General features: G+C 34.3%; 6 protein-coding genes across 9 annotated transcripts; 4 read left to right on the forward strand and 2 right to left on the reverse strand.

Annotated features, from left to right (window-relative positions):
- The first annotated feature begins 218 nt into the window (after positions 1-218).
- On the forward strand, positions 219-4,034 carry LOC105948750 (putative F-box/LRR-repeat protein 9). Of its 3 annotated transcripts, none has more exons than XR_016029414.1 (4): positions 387-826; positions 1,506-2,202; positions 2,298-2,385; positions 3,902-4,034. XR_016029414.1 is itself a non-coding variant. In XM_012971977.2 (3 exons), the coding sequence occupies exons 1-2, from the start codon at positions 447-449 to the stop codon at positions 2,194-2,196; spliced, it is 1,071 nt and encodes a 356-aa protein (XP_012827431.2). In that variant the 5' UTR covers positions 219-446; the 3' UTR covers positions 2,197-2,202; positions 2,298-2,515. The 3 variants fall into 3 exon arrangements, 1 of the variants encoding a protein (XP_012827431.2); XR_016029413.1 differs by lacking the exon at positions 3,902-4,034 and adding an exon at positions 3,469-3,703; XM_012971977.2 differs by lacking the exon at positions 3,902-4,034 and having other exon boundaries at positions 219-826; positions 2,298-2,515.
- LOC105948902 (protein kinase PINOID) lies at positions 3,750-5,448 on the reverse strand. Its single transcript, XM_012972162.2, is given in 3 exon segments — positions 3,750-3,974; positions 3,977-4,671; positions 4,770-5,448. Coding segments are annotated over 3 exon segments (1,332 nt in total). The 5' UTR covers positions 5,330-5,448; the 3' UTR covers positions 3,750-3,897.
- Positions 5,449-9,798: 4,350 nt separating this feature from the next.
- LOC105948766 (two-component response regulator 24) lies at positions 9,799-10,908 on the forward strand. 2 transcript variants are annotated; one of them, XM_088811752.1, is made up of 3 exons: positions 9,799-9,950; positions 10,190-10,411; positions 10,525-10,908. In XM_088811752.1, exons 2-3 carry the CDS (start codon positions 10,205-10,207, stop codon positions 10,702-10,704), a joined length of 387 nt encoding a protein of 128 aa, XP_088667878.1. In that variant the 5' UTR covers positions 9,799-9,950; positions 10,190-10,204; the 3' UTR covers positions 10,705-10,908. The 2 variants fall into 2 exon arrangements, with proteins under 2 accessions (XP_088667878.1, XP_012827446.2); XM_012971992.2 differs by having other exon boundaries at positions 9,914-9,950; positions 10,186-10,411.
- A 329-nt stretch (positions 10,909-11,237) lies between these two features.
- LOC105948881 (phosphoribosylformylglycinamidine cyclo-ligase, chloroplastic) lies at positions 11,238-14,347 on the reverse strand. The gene is made up of 9 exons (XM_012972131.2): positions 14,182-14,347; positions 13,668-14,049; positions 13,055-13,149; positions 12,870-12,971; positions 12,708-12,767; positions 12,212-12,384; positions 11,984-12,086; positions 11,730-11,888; positions 11,238-11,642 (listed from the first exon to the last, which is right to left on the reverse strand). The coding sequence occupies exons 2-9, from the start codon at positions 14,011-14,013 to the stop codon at positions 11,472-11,474; spliced, it is 1,209 nt and encodes a 402-aa protein (XP_012827585.2). The 5' UTR covers positions 14,014-14,049; positions 14,182-14,347; the 3' UTR covers positions 11,238-11,471.
- An 865-nt stretch (positions 14,348-15,212) lies between these two features.
- On the forward strand, positions 15,213-16,355 carry LOC148766110 (major pollen allergen Ole e 10-like). Its single transcript, XM_088811662.1, has 3 exons — positions 15,213-15,535; positions 15,633-16,029; positions 16,119-16,355. The coding sequence occupies exons 1-3, from the start codon at positions 15,478-15,480 to the stop codon at positions 16,216-16,218; spliced, it is 555 nt and encodes a 184-aa protein (XP_088667788.1). The 5' UTR covers positions 15,213-15,477; the 3' UTR covers positions 16,219-16,355.
- Positions 16,356-17,552: 1,197 nt separating this feature from the next.
- PSAK (photosystem I subunit K) lies at positions 17,553-18,386 on the forward strand. Its single transcript, XM_012972132.2, has 3 exons — positions 17,553-17,787; positions 17,897-17,977; positions 18,098-18,386. The coding sequence occupies exons 1-3, from the start codon at positions 17,704-17,706 to the stop codon at positions 18,323-18,325; spliced, it is 393 nt and encodes a 130-aa protein (XP_012827586.1). The 5' UTR covers positions 17,553-17,703; the 3' UTR covers positions 18,326-18,386.
- The last annotated feature ends 733 nt before the right edge of the window (positions 18,387-19,119 follow it).

The following is a 19,119-nucleotide window of genomic DNA, read 5'->3' on the forward strand; positions in this document are numbered from 1 at the left end:
GTTCTTTGAATATCGATTATCTAACCCCTTCTCTCTCTCTCCCTCTTATTTCTGCACTGTGTATAGATAGATTTTTGCACCAACTGTTTTGGGCAGTTGATATTTGCGCAATCATTGGGAAAGCAGATATGAAATTTGGTCATTTATTTTAATCTAATAAAATTATAAAATCTCATTCTCATAAAATACAGAAAGAATAATGTTGATTATTTATAACAAAATTATTTACTCATTTTTTCCAGAATATATACCCAAATTCCAAACACATGTACCTATCACTTACCTCGTACTTAATTAAGTTTTCAACCTTAATTAAATTCAAAATTATTTTCAAAAAAAATATGATCATTATTTATAAATTTTAGGAAATAAAAATATATCACCGATTTAGAAAATCAATTAAATACACGGGGGTGGAAGGCGAATTGTTCCCGGTAACCCTAGAGATGAGAGGTTCGCGAAGAAAGAAGTTCCAAATCAGAAGGCTAATGAAGAAAACTCCGGCGTCGGAATCACCACCGCCCCCACCATGGATCGAATTGCCCACAGAATTGACGTTGAATATCCTGAACAGGCTGGGAGTGGTAGAGTTACTGGAGAGTGCACAGAAAGTGTGTACTACCTGGCGGAGTGTGTGCAAGGATTCCTCTTTGTGGCGAGTCATTGACATGAAATTCCCCCAACATCGCTACGATATGCCCTACTTCAACATGTCCTGTGACATCGATATGTGCCGCGATGCAGTGGATCGCAGCCGGGGTGAGCTGATCGACATCAACATCGAGTATTTCTGCACCGATGAATTGCTGGAGCACATTTCCGAACGGTAAATCAGGCATAAACTGCAGTACTGAATTTTATTATAGTTTTTGGGGTCGTTTTATTTGTAACCCTAATCTGTCTGAGTTAATTAATCTATGTTCGTTAAGATCTTATCGTATTGTCTATTCGATAGTAGATAATTTTTCTTTAGTTGTTGATTCAAATTGCATTAGAAATGATTCTGGAAAATTAGCTAGCAATTATAGTTTTGGTAAATTAATTGCTGATGGATGATTTCATGAGAATTTGTTTGTTTTATATGGTTTGCTCTGTTGTGTTTCTCTCGGTAAATCACGATGCCACAAAATGACCGACACGACCAATGTTTGTCATTTTACAGTGGATTGTAGCCAGGGAGAGTTAGCAACGTAATTGTTGAATAGCGAGGCATCGATAAATTGCTATAGAACTGTCTGAACAGTAAATAGGGAGAAAAAAAAAGTGTAGTACTATATTTGTTAATAGTTAGGCTCGTTCTAACCGGTTTGAGGTAATTTATAGTGCGTATAACAACGATTTGTGCTGGTTTGGTGAATGATATGTTCGATTCTGAAACGGAGAGATACGTACTAGGTTGTTTCTTCAACGTGTGTTTTTTTCTGCTGTGTTGCATATGAATATATGATTAATGAAGTTATTCCTGAATATACAATTTGATACAATTTGCTTATCCATTTCAACAGATCAAGTCATCTCAAACGTCTTAGGCTAGCATGCTGCGATGGTATATCAAGTCATTGCTTCAGAGAATCAGTTAAAAAATTCCCGGAGCTGGAAGAGCTCCACCTCTTTTTCATGCCATCAATCTTGTACGAAGATATCGAAGCGATCGGCATTTCTTGCCCTAATCTGAAATCATTCACATTCAACGACCGTGGCTACAAGCTTCCCCTCGTAGATGTCAACAACAATTACGCATTCGCCATTGCAAAAAGCATGCCTAATCTCCACCACCTCCGACTCTTTGGAAATAGGCTGACTGATGAAGGAATGCAAGCCATACTCGACGGCTGTCCACACCTCGAATCGCTCGATCTCCGGCAGTGCTATAAAGTTGAGCTAGGAGGGGATCTTGGCAAAAGATGCTCTGATCGGATAAAATACCTGAAACAGCGCTATGACAGCACCAGTGACTACGAGTGGGATGCTGACGTATATTTCGACGAGAATGACCATGCGAACCCTTCCAATTATGATGACCCGTTTGGTAATAACTATGTTTATTCTATGGGACCTTTCGATGACTACACTGACCCTTTCAATAACGATGACTTTCTGTTCGGGTATGAGGATATTTTTCCAATCGGGCTTTCTGATGACCGCAACCCTTTCGGCAATGATTACTTTTCCGATGATGAAGATTTCTTGTTCTGATTATACGTAAGACTTTATGCAAGTTATCTTTTTCGGTGTTCGGTTTTGGATTCTTTCTTTTTATCGATTTGAAGACTTGTTTGTTTTGTTCTTCGTTGTAGGTTTAGGGCAGCTGGACGGAAGATTTTACGGGTTTTCGGTGCTGGTTGATATATGCATAGTGATAAGGGCTTCTTCAACTTTACTACTGTGAGACTCTCTTAACTATTTCCGTTTTGGTTTTTGATTTTTTTTAATTTATTATTACTTTATCTATCTGGCTACATATGAATTTTGGTGAATACTTTATTTATTTATACTTTATCTATCTTTATTTAAATATGGGTTAAGGAAGAAAAATATGGGGACAAGCCCAATTGACGAGCCCAAATGATTTCGGCCCAGCCCGTTCGGATATTTAATTACGTCAGGGTTTATCGACAATAACATGAATAGAAAAAGGAATAATCATTAAATATTTAAAATAGAAAGGGACAAGATTTAACTGAAGATATTATAGCAGTAGTAAATGCCCATAGTGCATAGACTCGTAGATGATAGACCACGTTAGACTAGGCACAAGTTACAACCTCTGTTTCTCCCATTTTTCCTTGCTCGTTAAACGACGTCGTTTGACGTCCTTCTTTTTCTTTTTTTTTAATAATTTAAAAAACAATAATTAATTAACATATTTTAAAGATCTATAACGACTTTTGTGGATTTACATGTGTTGGTTGGCATAGCGTGAGTCGAGCAAGGTATCGATTTCTTCGTATTACAAGTACCCAAAATGTGTGTTTTGCTTAGATAACAGTTATTTGAGAGGGCAAAGTCAAAATCGTAATTAACAAATCATTTAACTCCCATTTTTTTAATTAATAAACTAATTGTTTTCTTGATGCTGTTTTCAACATAATGTCAAACCTAGAGTTCGTTCTCTCTCTGCACATCAGATTCTAGATACAGTTTTGTCCCATATTTAATTAATGGTATGTTCAGAAAACAAAATTGACTAGTCACAAGCATATCACGTGTTTTCATAGGGCTGTAAATAAGGTTCATCACGAGTCTTATGAACCGGCTCGATCGGCTCAAGCCAGTGTTTTTCACGAGCTCCCCAGTTTGAGCCATTTTCAGTTTTTCATTAATTCATGAAAAAGTAGTATAAAAATTAATAATTAAAATATATGCAGTAATAGTAACGTGAAAAAAATATATATTCAAAGTTGCGAAATTAATATAATTAGACAACTATATATTGCTGTGTGCGCTAAGAAAGGCAGAGCTACGTAGGCATGATGACGTGTCAATGTGGGTCCGGGTCAAGAACGAGACAGTGGGTTAAAGAGGGGCGGTGGGGATGCCTAGTTGGCAGGTGACCACATGGGCCATCCCATGTGTTTTTAATCCTATGTTCCATTATCATTGGACTCTCATTTTTTTTTATAAATATTCAAATCTTATGAAATTTATTTTGTTACATGTCAACTATATACAAATAATTAATAATTAATAGTTAATCCTTAAACATATGTTACGTTTCTATATGATGTTGTCGATGTCGACCCACTCAATTATTATCATCATCACATAATTATGGTATTCAACTGCCATAACAAGGCGATAATTACATATCTATAATTAATCTACTGTCAACTATCTCCAATTTTTTTTTTTTTTTTTTACGTTCCCACCTAAATTAATCAACTAACAAAAAAAATATCAGAATACATTGAACGCAGCCGCCGTCTGCCGCCACCTCGATGACTCTGTTGTCCGTCCCGAAATTCCGGCAACACCGGGGGAACCACCGACCGGATCAGAGCGAAGTTCAATCCCTTAAAAAACGGGTGGGTTTTAACATCCGCCGCCCCACGCTTCGACCCAAACCTTCTGTTCGGGTCCTTGTTCAGTAACCCGGAAATCAAGTCCCGCGCGTGCATTTCGCTAGCGCCGCACAGCGCGTCCCCGGGAAAAGTTAAGGGATTTTTCATTATGTTGCAAAGCGTAGCCTGGTTGTTCACGCCGGCGAACGGAGTTCGACCGTAGACCATCTCGTAGATAAAAATACCCAGGGCCCACCAATCCACCGCGTTCCCGTGGGACCTACCGGACGCCACCTCAGGCGCCACGTAATCATGGGTCCCAACAAAGGAGCACGACCGTGCCGTCACCGGTTCAGCCACGAACAGCCTGTTCCCTGCAAGTGTTTGGATTTTCCTGGACCGGAAAAGCCGGCTGGAAATGCAGGAGAAAGGGGTGAGTGAGCGATGGCCGCCGCCGCCGGGTGCTGCTCTGGGAGAGGACAGTGGGTCGGGCGAAAATTCCGGAGATTCAACGGCTGCGATAGCGTCGGAGCACAACGAGAGGTCAAAGTCGGTAAGCATAATGTGACCGTCGGATCTAACCAAGACGTTTTCCGGTTTCAAATCTCTGTAAACTATTCCCAACATGTGTAGGTACTCTAGTGCTACAAGAACCTCTGCTGCATAAAATCTGAAGAAAAATCCAAAAATATAAATTACAAATTATTATTATACAGTATTATCAAATTAAATACAATAAGACAAAAAATGCAGGAAAAAAGAATATACCTAGCAGAGCTGAGAGAGAAGCGTTTCAGCGGCTGCTTATGGCGGAGAGTATGCAAATCGCCGCCGGAGCAATACTCCATGACAACGCAGGAAAAATGAGAAGCCTCAAATTCGGCGAAAAGAGTAGGCAAAAAAGGATGGTCTAAAAGGCGCATGATTTTCCTCTCAGTCTCCGCCCTCTGAGTCTTCTTCTTCAAAGCCAAAACATCCTTATCCACCACTTTCATGGCGTACAGCCGCCCCTCGTCCTCCGCTCCACGGAGGCGGCAGAGATACACTCTTCCGATATCTCCGCTGCCGATCTGCCGCACCACGCTGAAGTCGCGGAAGCTTAGGTTTGTTCTCAACTGAATTGCCTGGAAGGAAGAGTCCGACGAGCGGTGCGGCTTCAGCGCCGCCTGATGCTCCGGCGAACTCGTCGGAAACTCGAACGACAGCCGGCTGAAACTGGTGCTATGGCTCCCTGCCGTCGTATCGCTGCTCATTGAGCTTTTGCCGGAGTGAATTATTCCTCCAGAAATCAACTCCTCCGAGCCCTTGAGAGAATCGTCTATTGACATTTAGCGGGAGATTTTTCATACACAGAATGTGTTCAACTTTCAGAAACAATGGATTTGCGTCTTTCACGCTGATTAATATTTATTTAATTTAATTTCCTAAAAGTCAAATTCACGAGAGAGAGAGAAGTTGAAGCTGATGAAGAAGAAGAAGAGATTAAATGGGGACGAAGAAGCAGGCACGAATTAGGGTTTTCCGTACAACAAAAAAACAGAAGATTTGCAGATGATGGCTAGAATGCAGAGAGAGATAGAAAGAGAGAGGGAGGGAGATAATGAAAAATTGGTCGTTGGGGGCAATTTAAGCTAACCAACGTCGTACGGAATGGCAGTAATTTCTTTAGCTTATATTGAATTACTATTAAATATAATATAATAGTTATTCATTTTTTTTATTACTAATATTTAATAATATTGTATTATTAAATATAATTGTGTTTTTTATTTTATGATTTTATCACCTGATGATTTTAATAACCATATATAGTTCCCCAGTAAATTAGTTCATAATTTACTTGATAATAAATTTATAACTCACAATTATTGGACTGAGAAATGGAATAACCAATACATAACCGTTGTTTTAGCTTGTGCGTTTAATGCACACATCACATGTGCCAAACACATGCTAACTTTTCATCCAATAATTAGCTACAATTTTATTTTTTTGTATTTTCTCATAATAATGAAAAAAAACATACCGATTCTTTTTATTAAATAATATATTGAATCTTCTAGTTCTAATTGATTTATCAATTTGTTTATTTTTTGATAAATTATCATAAAATTGCATAGTTTGATTAATTTCGTTTGAAGTTGCCCCATACTCAATCTCAGTACGTGAAGCGGTGAGGGAACTGTGCCACGCGTGCGATGGTTTCATCTTGATTCCAGTGTTGCTGACGTAAGATCTGGCACGTGCTACAAGGGATCTGATGGAAAGACACGTGTCAGAGTGAAACGGTGTTGCTTTTTTTTTTTTTTTTTTTTTCTTTTAGAGTTTTACTCATTTGCCCCGATCGGACAGAATGTACAGTGCGCGTGACTTGGACTTGGCGTCCGAGAGTGACCCTTTTCTCTTAAATGTCTATACTACCCTTGGAATGATTTTGTGGTTAGTATTGGGAAAGTCAGATAGGTGGGACTCTTTTGTAATTTTCAGAAATTGAAAAGGACCTAAAAGTAAGGGCCATATCCGCAGTACAAAAGTTGGTCCAGGGATTGCAGATGCAATTATATTTTTGCAGATTCATATTCTTCCTCAAATAATTACAATTCCACCCAATATATTACTTTATTAATTACTTATAACTTTAACCTAATTTTGTTTAACTTTAGATCGATTCAAAATCATTGTAGTAATACAAATTATGTGGATTTTTAACTTACTTTGCATTCATACCCTTTCTTGTAATTTTATTTCTTCATTAATAAAGTAATAAGGGAATTGGACTTCTATTGTTTTTTTCTAGAAAATCTGACAATACATCACATAATATAACGTTATAAGCAGTGGGAATCAGCATAGTGCCAGAGGCCCATGGCTCCCAACATTTTTCAAGTCTCTATGATCTATAAGAAGATTTAAAAAAAAATCATGTATAATTGCATTATAGTTAAGGGTGGTAAAAGAGTCGAGCCGGCTCGCGAACTCGACGAGCTGGCTTGAAAAAAGCTCGAACTCGAGCTCGGGATTTTCGAGCTCGAGCTTCGGACGAGCTCGAGCTCGAGCCCAAAATTAGTTGTTCGACAGCTCGCGAGCCGGCTCACGAGCTGCCTTCTATTTTTTTTTTCTTTATTTATATATATATATATATATATATATATATATATTATTCTTATTCTTATTATTATTATTATTATTATTATTATTATTATTATTATTATTAATAATAACTAAATAGTAAATAGTCTATAATAATAAATATATCTAGTATTTAAATAGAAATAAATCTATATTACTTAAATAATTCATAATTATATAAAATATTATAATAATAATAATAATAATAATAATAATAATAATAATAATAATAATAATAATAATAATAATAATAATAATAATAATAATAATAATAATAATAATAATAGAAAAAATAAAAGATATATATAACTAGAGTTCATTATGTATTTTATAAATTTTTTTATTTTCCTATGAATAATTTCTAATAAAAAAAATAATTTTAATAAAAAAATTAAATAATAATAATAATAAAAAATAATAATAAAAAAATTAATTAATAAGCCTGAGCTCGAGCTCGAGCTCGAGCCAAAAAAAATTGGCTCGATGAGCTCGAGCTCGGGAATATGGACTCGATCTCGAGCTCGAGCTGGCCAAAAGAGCCGAGTTCGGCTCGTTCCCACCCCTAATTATAGTCCCTCTCATAAAATTTTGATGCACTGAGATTCACGAATTTAAAATTATGACTCCTCTAGTGTCTTTTACCATTTGTGGCAATTATATAATCACTATAGTTATATAGCTAACACTTTTTTTAACATAAAATGGTCATATGTATATAAAAATAAAGCCATATATATGTATTGAAATATATAGGAAAAAACACAAGGGCCCAAAAAACAGAAGAAAAGCATGCGTGACTTGCTATCAATATTGGAAGCAAAAGGTATTTTTCTAAAGTTGTTCGATTTGAAAAAGAAAAAGAAATGGACCACCTTCATCATGATAGAAAAACTTGTGGGTCCATTTGCAATAAAAAGAAATCTTCCAAATTCTTGCTATGGAGTCATTAGAGCAGAAATTGATGGCAATAACTAATCATACTTCATAATTATAACCGCAATAACACATAACAAATAACAAATAGGTCCCCTTCAATGAAATTTCCATTTCAAAAATTTTCAATTTTTGTTTCATTTATTCGTTCAGAAATTCGATATTCGGCTTCTATATTTTCTAGGAGAAATAGATCAGAATTTGAATATATACGAAATTCAATTTTCCGATCCATCCGATTTTAACTTGTAAAACTAATTCTGAACGCCCGAGTGTTTCCAAAGTTCACACTTACAGTATCAACATTATTATGTACCATTATTTATAGCTGAATTAAAAAAAATTAGAACAATTTTTTTCATTCCAATTTCTAAAATTCCACTTTTATTTTAGTTTTTTATTATTATTATTTTATGTCAAAATTTACCCGATGATACATTTTTACTATTTGTTCACATGTACTATTACCCCTAGCAAGCTAGAAAGGCTACAATATAAAATGATGCACAAATCATATATAGAATCTTCAACAGAGTGAAACGGGTACAAATATTTTGTCGATTTGATTTGAAATGTTTGAGTGACATATTTCAGAACCCCACTTCAAAATCCGCATTCAATATCTTAAAGAAGATTTAAAATTTAAAAAAAAATTATTACATATGAATTTTTTTTAATGCAAAAATTCATAGGTTAACTTTTGTGTGACAAATTCGATTTAACAATTGTCGGTAAGATGATTCGAAATTATGTCAATTAATAATTTAATACAAATCCAGTTATGTGCTCAAACAGCTAGGTCATCTTTCTCAAGAGACTATTATATATAATCCTTTTAGTTACAAGAGGGCCTGTTAGACAACTCTCTATCCTTGTGCACGCAATGTGAAATCAAAGAAAAAAATGTACATACGCAAATCATATTTTAGTAATATATGAGAAACGTTTAATTAATCGACAATTTCATACTTTATTAATTAATCCAGCTGCTAATACACTTTTAATAAATCGCCAACTTATTTGTCAATGGCGAGAACAGACTAAACACACACAGACAGTAGCAATATTCTCGCTGTTTTGAATTCGATAGGGAGACAAACAGACAAAATATGTTGTCACATCAACTAATCCTACTCATTTCTTACAAATTAATATTCTATTTTTTAATTATTTAATTATTATTTATTATTTATTATTGCATACATTTCCTTGGCCCAAGACTCTGAATATTTTACATTATGGGCCGAATGTGGACTCTTTACTCCTTATGGGCTTTTTTGTGGCCCATAACTTTGTATTTTTACCAATAGGTCCTTTAATTTCTCAATAATATAGATGTTGAATCCCCAATAAATAAATAAAATAATAGGAGAAATAACATGAAGTTATCATGCAATAGTTAGCAATATATGCAACTTTCAATTATTAAATTATGACAAATTTTTAAATAATTAAAAAAAATTGCATATCTAGTAAATAGATTTTGTGTTCAACCTTTGAGATTGTTCATCAATCCAAAACAATGGAGAGATGCAATGACTTTTATTGATATTAGATATGCACAATCCCCATTCATTACATGTAAATCTCCCAAACCGAGTAAAGAAAATCTCCGACGACGGAAAAAATTAATAAAAATAACGCCCGTGCGTATCTCCTCGCAAAACGGGGTAATTCGTCAATCTAAAAGCTACAAAAGACAATTAAAACATTTAGCCGTAAGTGCGGAAATCCCGGTTAGGTCTAATCCCTTCGCAACGCCTTTCGTCTGAAAAAAGGAAAAAAGTTTGCCCAAAAATCACTTCTCAAAACTTATATAAACCCGGCCATTTTAGCTATCGAATATCATCGCTCATCATCACTTCTGAATCCAAGATTGTGCAAGAGGTGATTTATTTTCCTCATTTTTCATTATAAAAATTTTTAAATAAAAATGAAATTAATCATCTCTAAAACCCTTGATCCCTCCCACTTATATAGATTTTACTCATACATGCATGAAATGCTTACAACTTAGAAAAAAAAAAAAACCACACACATGCACACATATGATTTGTATTAATCTATACATGCATGCATGGTGTTATTTATTATTTTAATTTATTTTTCTTTTATTTGGAAGAAAGGTGGTGGCTAAAGAAATGGAGGAAGGTAAGAGAGTTTGCGCGTTGGTTGTGGACGACGATAGGCTGTCCCAAAGAGTTCATGCGGCGCTGCTAAGAAAGTACGGAATATTGGAGACGGAGGTTGTAGAAAACGGGAAAGAAGCCGTTGACCTTTTCAAGTCCGGGAAGACTTTTGACCTAGTCATTATGGACTTGGAGATGCCGGTCATGGATGGTTCAGAGGTCTCTGTTTTAATTAATTTGTTCGATACGAAAACTCGCTAAAAATTGAATGATATATAGAGAAAGCGTGTTTTCACGTATATATATATGTGCGCGTGTTTGTGTGTGTGCAGGCAACTCGCGAGCTGAGGGAAATGGGAGTGACGAGTATGATAGTAGGGGTGACTGCTTGCGAGGTGGAAGCCGAGAAGGCGGAGTTCATGGGGGCGGGGCTCGACGCTTGTTGGGACAAGCCTTTGAGTGGATCAGCGATTATTGCCATGCTGGATGAACTTGCTAAAAAATTGCTCTAGATGGATTGTATACCATATATATATTTATATGGTTAGTTCAATTTCATTTTAATTTCCCATAATAAAACAATAAAATAGATTTCCTTTCTCTTTTTTACTTTTTTTTGGTTGTAATGGATGTTATGTTACCCCTGGGGTGGTGTAATAATGGCCATTTTGTTCTATTTTCTTTTCAATAAAACTCAGCAAATAATTTTTTGCTTATTTTGAATGGATTGATATATATATATTTCACTACTAAGAAAAAAACTGACATTAAAATCGTAAAATTGTGACGATATCAAGAGTTGTCACTAAACATATATATTAAGGGACAGTGTTATCCAAACATGAGAGGTATTTTCATAATTTCATCTTACCTCATTTACACTTAGTTTTATGTCAGTAAATTATTTTGTACGAGTTAATGAAAAAATATTGACATGATAAACCTGTCTTCATATTAAGGTGGTATTTGCTTATGAAAAAACAAATTAAGCAAATTAATTTCAGAAATTTTTCATAGTTTGAAACAAAAGAGAACCATAAACTACTTCTACAGGCAAACCAATACCTCTGCCCCTGCATTCATTAAACAAAGATAATAATTGTCCACAACCAAACCTCATCAAGATTTTCAAGAAAGTACTAGGACATAATACAAAAATATGTCAACTTAACTCAGATACCCCAAAATTCTACAACAATCAATACAAAAAAAAAAAACCCTTGTGTTATCACTTTCCCTCGTTTTACACAAAATTTGTCGATGCTGAAAATACGGTAATTCATCGATAGCTCACTCCGTCGCCTTTTATAACTTCACCAATTCGATAGAAGGAATCTTTGCCACGATCCTCCGCAAGTAATCTAAGTGCAGCTTCCTCCTTCATCACCACCACCATTCCAATCCCCATATTGAAAGTTCGTTTCATTTCAGCATCTTCTATATTCCCAGCCTTAACGTAAAAAAAAAAATTTAAAAATAAAAAATAAATAAATAGATAATTTAGTGATTAAAAACTAAAGAACAAAATGATCTCTACCTCTTGAATCCATTTGAAAACGGGAGGAACTGCCCAAGAGTCGTTGTATATGAGAGCTCCAAGGCCATCTGGAAACACTCGAGGTATATTATCAGTAAAACCGCCACCTGTGATATGAGCAATTCCTTTAACACCGCCTTTGCTAATGATTTCAAGAACCTGTACAGACAAAATCCCACAAGGCAAATGAATTCAGATTCATTCGTATAGATATACCATTTCGAATGAAGAACTAAGGTATTAATATTTCTTACCTGCTTCACATATATGACAGTGGGTGCCATCAGAGCTTCACCTAGCGTAACAGATGAACCGAGAAGATTGTCTTTCAACGAAAGGCCACTTCGCTCGAGAACCCTGTAAAGAAAACAACACCCACTCCGTTCTTCAGACAAAAATATAAGCATTCTTGTGGTTTCTATCATTAACGGAAGAGTGTAAAGGTATAGTCGATTTGTGATAGCACGCAATAATGTTAAAACCTTCTGACAAGAGAGAATCCATTTGAATGTACTCCACTGGATGGAAGACCAATGATGACATCACCGACATCGATATTTTTCCCATCAATCACAGATTCCTTTTTCACGATTCCCACAGCGAAACCGCTCAGATCATACTCGCCATCGGCATAAAAATCGGGCATCTCTGCAGTCTGAAAGAATACAATAGGCAGGTTATTTTCTTTTATTTTTCATACGCAAGCTAATTCACTTAAAGAACAAAAAAAAATTCTTAAACAACAGGGAATACGATCTATGGCTGAAGAAAATAATACGATCAATTATTAGCTTATGTGCATTGCACATAATATAGGAGCGCAGGCATCTTCAAACACGGTACTCGAAAAACAAAAGCGCTATCAATAATCACAATATAGCAAATAAAATTGCAGTAAACATACATGCTATTAACTAGCAGAGCCAATAAATGAAACTAATTTTTGAAACATTCAAAAAAAAGAAAAGAAAGAAGTACCTCTCCACCTAGAAGAGTGCAATCTGATTGTTGGCAACCATCGACTATGCCTTTGATAACCTGCATTAGTAGATACAAATTTCATCAGAACAGTGTAATACTATGATAGCTTGTGACAACATAAGTAATTGTGGCGAAATATAAAACGGTAGTATGGAATACCTTTTCTGCAAGATCAACATCAAGATGGCTAGTGGCGAAGTAATCAAGGAAAAACAAGGGCTTCGCCCCAGAAGTGATAATATCGTTAACACTCATTGCAACCTGATTAAAAAAAAGTTGTGAATTATGATTAGGGCCAACATTACTACAAATAACGAACATGCAAATAATGACATAAGTTTTACCAAATCAATGCCAATGGTCTCATGGATTCCAGTCTCGAAAGCCAGCTTAAGTTTGGTACCCACTCCGTCTGTACCAGCCACCAGATACGAATCCCCTGCGAATTATTGAAATATCGTTAGATTACAATATAATAAGATGGGGAAGACCACAAGATACAACCAACAATGAATAAGGTAAAAATTTACGTAACAAGTATTGAGAGCAATAAAACCAACAACATAGAAACATGATCGGTTTGGTGAGTGCAAGAAATATGTTTCTATGAATCATCCCCAAATTTTGTACTATAAGAATTCTTGAGGGGAATGCCAATAAATTCGAAAATGAACTTCGAAAGTGGGAAATCCAATCATAAAAAAAAAAAAGTCGATGAAGGAACCACATACAAGTTTCTCACTGTCACCAGGAAATAATTTGAAGCAACTTTTCCTTGTTAAATAAGTCCAAGTGTTGGACCGATAAAAATGTCAAACAACAATCTAAAGCCAAGCCATTCACATTCAAATAAAAATGCACATTTCAGAGAGATTAATTGTAATTCACACATTAACCAAAACAACTGCAGCAAAACTATAAAAATACGGGTAATTAGTAAAACAAAAAAAAACCTACCCAAAGGGAAAAGTCCTCCAAAACCACCAATCCCAGGAGCCATCTTTGCTATTCTCCTAACAAGTTCTGAACCAGCATCAATGTCAACACCCGCATCCTTGTACGTAAGTACCTCACCTTTATCTCCACCAGAAGTTTCTACATGGTTTTTAGTACCACTACTCGATGCTGAAAGTACTACACTTTCTCTTCTGGTTCCTCTTCTATTCAGGACTTCTTTTTTGCAATTCTTCGGCAACAATGGTAAGAATCCTTTGGTTAAATTACCCTTACTAATTTTGAGCAAATCCAGGTTATTAGTCAGACAATTGGATAGTTCTGTATTTGCTCTGCAACACGTATTCATGCTTTTTTTTTCTTCAAATTTATCAACAAAAAAACCCTTCAAAAACAAACAAACCATTTCGTTAAGTATGGAATGCAAAAATTTCAGTACTTAAATTTCAAAAAATGTCTCGAAATAGAACTTAACATGAAATAAATTAGCCAAACCCTAGCTATAAAAAAGACGTACCAAAAGTTTCAGTTGATGATTTTCAACAAGTGTCGACAGGAAGAAGAGGCTTACAGTGACGGACGGCGCTCTGCGGAGGAGAGCGGCGGAGCGATGGGTGTTGTATTTGAGCTCTGTTGCTTTCCCTTTTCAATTTTATTTTCTGTTTTGTTTCTCCGTTTGGGCTGTGGTACTTTTTAGCTCGGCCCGTTACTTTCTCTGTTAATTATAAACGGCTCACTTAACGTTAGCACGTCAAATTGGGCTGTTTCCGGCCCAAAGTAAATAATATTTTAATCTTATTTAATGAGAGATTAAATTAATATCGAATTACAAAGATTCAAGTGTTTTTCTAAAGTTTCTTATAAAAAAAAAAAAAAACAAAAAAAAAAACACCGTTTTTCTTAGTTTCATTCTTTTTTATATATTGAGAAATTATTTTTTATGTTATTGGAAAAGAGAAGCAACACTAACACCTAAATTATTGTTGTTTTTCAGATTGGAATTTGGATATGAATAAATATTCCAAAATTTCAATTATGTCGAGCATGTTTTGCAAGTTCAAGTAGTACTCGAAATGAAATTTTCGAATCTCATCGACTTTGATTCAATTTTTTTCAGAATAACAATTTCCATTCCGTATTCTAAAAATAATCGATTTCCAATTTTTTCGGTTCTTAATTATAATTGGATAGTACATAATATATAAGATTGCAACTCGTAATTATAATTGAAAAATAAGTACCAAAGTATTATTTTTATTTTTTTGCAATTTTTTAGATGTACGTGAACTCACCTGTTTCTTTTTCAAAAAAAAAAACTCACCTGTTTCGAATCTGAATTATTTTTCCCAAAAAAAAAAAATTCAATTTTTCATTTTTCTAATGGAATATAATTAATGTTACAAATAAAATTGGAAGTTTATAAGAGTGTTAATGACTTAATTAAGATTAAATTCCAAACTACACGAAACTGTACGTGCCACTGAGGCTACCCCACCTCTCTACCGATTGAAAAGCCAGTGAAAAAGAAACGAAAGACAAGACCTAATTAAACATTAAATTAAAACAAGAAAATTTATCTTGAAGGAACGCTTGATTCTTCATCCAGTACTTGTGCGTTAATCAGACAGCATCAATTCTGCACTTCTTTCTCACTCTACCTCCCCTTCTCTTTCTCTCTCTAGATCTCTCTCTCTCTCTCTCTCTCTCTCTCTCTCTCTCTCTCTCTATATATATATATATATATATATATATATATGTACGTATATATGTGTATTAAGTTTGGAAACTTAATCCGGTGCTTTTACTACTTACAATGAGAAAGACGCTACATATTGTTCTTCTGATACTTATGGCTTTCAACTTTTTTATGAGTAAGTGCGTTTCTTTACAAAGCGTGCTTTGTGATTATTGCTTAATTGTAATTATTCACTGCTAATTAATTAATTTGGATATTTTCATCGTATTTAGTGTATCAAACAAAGGGTGGCGCTTATGCTACATTATTAGAGGCGCAAGAGAAGGCGGAGGCAGCCAACCCCGCCACTACAAACCTGCCGTCGCCGCCGGAAGGCAACACCACGTTTCTTGGTGGCACAACATGGTGCGTGGCCCGACCCGGTTCATCAGAAACGGATCTCCAGATTGCGTTGGATTGGGCTTGCGGGTTGGGTAAGTCGGACTGCGGCCCGATCCAACCCGGGGGCCCGTGTTTCCAGCCTAATACACTGCTCTCACATGCATCGTATGCTTTCAACAGTTACTATCAAGAAAACGGCAACAATGACGTTGCTTGCAATTTTGGTGGCGCCGCCGTTTTAACTCCGAACAATCCCACTTATGCAAAATGTTTATTTCCCACTTCTGAGTGAGTTTAATTAATTAATTTATTTATTATTTTTTCAGACAAATTAAAACCTCGGAATCTTAATTAATATTGTGTGTACGTACTTGCAGGTCATTAAGTTCTTCGTCTTCGAAATACTACATGGAAACTAGTGTGTTGTGGAAGATTAATGTGATTCTTCTGTTTCTAGTGACATTCATTAATGGCTAGTGCTACGTTCTGAGATTTGATTTAATTAATATTCATAGATGGAAGATGAAGTGCTGCCTATAAATTAAAGGTGGTTAATTAATTGTTGTTTTGTAAAGTTTTTGGATTAAGTATGCTTTGCTCTTTTGTTAGTTTAAGAATCTTTTTGTTTTGTCTCAACTCTCAAGTCAATAGGTTTATGTTGCTACTTTGCTACTACTTTTATTATCAACTCTTTTTATTTGTTGGAATTAGTAAGGTGACAAGTAAATGGAATTGTGATATGATGACATGAGTTTATATATTTATATATATATATATATATATATATATATATATATATATATATATATATATATATATATATATATATATATATATAGGTAAAAGAACATGTATGTTCTAACTAGAGGTGTAAATCGGATGGATCAGATCGAACCCTTTTTAGAGACTTTTTTTTTTTTCGGAAGTGAAAAACTAGTTACTACTCCATTCGAAGATAAATCGAAAAAACCTGGAATCGAATTTTCAGAAATTGACATGAGAAAATTTGTTCCAAAATCGAAAAAAAATTGGATTGGCGAAATTTGGAAATTTCCAATTTTGTTCACCTATCATATAAAATACTATATTGGTATTTTAAGTCTAATAGTCGAAAAAAATTCGGTATCTTTGGAACTTGAAATTGAATCGAGAAATCGAATTTTCATATATCTTCCAATTCCGGCTCAAATAATTTCGAAAAAAATGGAATTTCGGATATCAGATTGAAAAATATTGTTCTAAAATTGAAAAATTCCGAATAGAAATAGGCAGAAATAAAAAAAATAAAAAAAAATTGTTCCAATTTCCACGTGTAATTATAAACAACGCCCGTGCTTATAAACAAAGAGACCAATCTTAAAATATAAAAATACAACTAAATGAATTAATATTTCCTTTAGTTTTTATTTTCCCAAGTGATCCTTCAACTCCCATAATTTTGATATGGCATTGATCAATCAGTCATAGGCCAAAAAAGCACGCTCTCCTCCCAAAGTAGAGAAAACCTTGGGCAGTGTGTTACACGCATGTAAATGTCTGGGATTTCTTAACATTATTTTTCTTGCATTTCGATACACGAGCCAGTGGTATATCATGTCAATTATAAATCAATTATGTTTGATCTTAAATAAAATGTGTCTCGTTCAGGGGGGGGGGAAATAAATAGATAAAATAAATAAATTGTGTAGTATATTATCACCTTTTTGTTTAGGAGGGAAAAAAAAAAAAAAAACAAGTCCAGTAATACATCATAATCTTATCCAGTAGTTATCATCCAATAATAAACTGCCATGTCAGCAGAAAGTATCTGAAGTGTATCCAATGCTCTGCTATTCTGAGGCCACAAACTCCTCGTGTGGCTAAGCTTATAACACTTTCAATTTATTTAATAATACAATCACTTAAGTGAAAAATAATATTTGAGACTCTGCATTTTCAGGGGAAAAAAAGAAAAGAAAAAAAATGGCATCTGCTGTGATGACTTCTCTTCCGCAATTCAATGGGCTGAAACCCCAAATTGCCCCTGCTTCTCCCGTGAAAAGTTTGGTTAGTTTCTGATCTCGTTTATACATTTTGGTAATTAATTATTATTATTTATTTATTTTAGAAATATTAGTCTAAATGCTAATTAATTTATGTGTGTTTCTGTGTTCAGGTAGCTGTTCAACCAATGAGGCGTAGAGGGCAGGGAGCTTTGGGCGCTCGTTGTGATTTCATTGGCTCACCTACAAATTTGGTAATTTTTTTATTTAAATTAAATAAATAATTAGTTTTCACAGTTTTAATTTAATATATTAGATTAGATGCGAATCTGGAAATGTTGTTTTTTTTAATAATGGATTTGGAAAAAACGCAGATAATGGTGACGTCAACAAGCCTGATGCTGTTCGCGGGTCGGTTTGGATTGGCTCCATCAGCGAACCGGAAGGCGACAGCGGGTCTGAAACTGGAGGCGAGGGATTCGGGTCTGCAAACGGGTGACCCGGCGGGTTTCACACTGGCGGATACTTTGGGCTGTGGGGTTGTGGGTCACATTATTGGGGTTGGGGTTGTATTGGGCCTCAAGAACATTGGCGCCCTCTGAATTTTATCTTATTAATTTATTAATATTGTGAATCGTTTGTGAATCATTTTTTACTTTTTAATTATTGCCTCATTCTCTCTATTTTATATTTGGAAAATAAACTTTAAATATATGATAATTAAATTATATTAAAAAATAAATAAATTATACGATATTAAAATAATTAATTGTGAAATTCAAATTATCAAAATAAGTATAACATCAAAATCAATTTAAGTTAGGCGGGCAAAAAAAAAAAAAAAAAAAAAATCCACAGTGCGTGTGTTAGCGAGAGAGATTTTATTTTACTCCTTTGATAATTAAAGTATAAATTCTTTACATGGGTGTGTGTAAAAGAAGGGTTAACAAAGAAATTACAAAACAATAAAATGATTTGCTAAGAAAGTAAAAAAAAAAAAACTATAAAATATGAGATGAAAAAAAAATAATAACAATTAATTTAATAAAATTTTATAAATATATATGTCATTAGAGCTTCATGAATTATTAGAGTTTCTTGAGTTATCCTAACGTTTTTAGTTTATATATAAAAGATAATTATAAATTTTAACTAATTTTTTTTATAATTAATTTATAATAATTATAATAAGAAATATATTACATTGTTATAATCATATAGATTGGTCATATGGTTATTTCTTATATTATTAGAACATGGACTATTGTAATTATGTACATTCAATTGTAATTATAAAAAGACCTCACATTGTGAGTGTATATATACATATCAGTGAGTATCCTAAATAAGTGCTGTGGGAGCTCATCCTTTTTTTTTTTTATTATTTATTTATTTA

Source organism: Erythranthe guttata, chromosome 13, assembly GCF_056151865.1.
Source record: "Erythranthe guttata isolate IM_541 chromosome 13, IM_541, whole genome shotgun sequence".
Taxonomy (NCBI): domain Eukaryota; kingdom Viridiplantae; phylum Streptophyta; class Magnoliopsida; order Lamiales; family Phrymaceae; genus Erythranthe; species Erythranthe guttata.

What these genes read in the sequence shown, in the direction of transcription:
- LOC105948750 (XM_012971977.2), top strand. Translation starts at nt 447, where the DNA reads ATGAGAGGTTCGCGAAGAAAGAAGTTCCAAATCAGAAGGCTAATGAAG. An exon ending in CTGGAGCACATTTCCGAACG is followed by an intron (nt 827 to 1,505) that starts GTAAATCAGGCA and finishes CCATTTCAACAG; the next exon opens with ATCAAGTCATCTCAAACGTC.
- LOC105948766 (XM_088811752.1), top strand. Translation starts at nt 10,205, where the DNA reads ATGGAGGAAGGTAAGAGAGTTTGCGCGTTGGTTGTGGACGACGATAGG. An exon ending in CGGTCATGGATGGTTCAGAG is followed by an intron (nt 10,412 to 10,524) that starts GTCTCTGTTTTA and finishes GTGTGTGTGCAG; the next exon opens with GCAACTCGCGAGCTGAGGGA.
- LOC105948881 (XM_012972131.2), bottom strand. Translation starts at nt 14,013, where the DNA reads ATGAATACGTGTTGCAGAGCAAATACAGAACTATCCAATTGTCTGACT. An exon ending in ATGTTGATCTTGCAGAAAAG is followed by an intron (nt 12,768 to 12,869) that starts GTATTCCATACT and finishes CTACTAATGCAG; the next exon opens with GTTATCAAAGGCATAGTCGA. An exon ending in CTGTCATATATGTGAAGCAG is followed by an intron (nt 11,889 to 11,983) that starts GTAAGAAATATT and finishes TTGTCTGTACAG; the next exon opens with GTTCTTGAAATCATTAGCAA.
- LOC148766110 (XM_088811662.1), top strand. Translation starts at nt 15,478, where the DNA reads ATGAGAAAGACGCTACATATTGTTCTTCTGATACTTATGGCTTTCAAC. An exon ending in GGCTTTCAACTTTTTTATGA is followed by an intron (nt 15,536 to 15,632) that starts GTAAGTGCGTTT and finishes CATCGTATTTAG; the next exon opens with TGTATCAAACAAAGGGTGGC. An exon ending in TGTTTATTTCCCACTTCTGA is followed by an intron (nt 16,030 to 16,118) that starts GTGAGTTTAATT and finishes ACGTACTTGCAG; the next exon opens with GTCATTAAGTTCTTCGTCTT.
- PSAK (XM_012972132.2), top strand. Translation starts at nt 17,704, where the DNA reads ATGGCATCTGCTGTGATGACTTCTCTTCCGCAATTCAATGGGCTGAAA. An exon ending in CTTCTCCCGTGAAAAGTTTG is followed by an intron (nt 17,788 to 17,896) that starts GTTAGTTTCTGA and finishes TTCTGTGTTCAG; the next exon opens with GTAGCTGTTCAACCAATGAG. An exon ending in TTGGCTCACCTACAAATTTG is followed by an intron (nt 17,978 to 18,097) that starts GTAATTTTTTTA and finishes GAAAAAACGCAG; the next exon opens with ATAATGGTGACGTCAACAAG.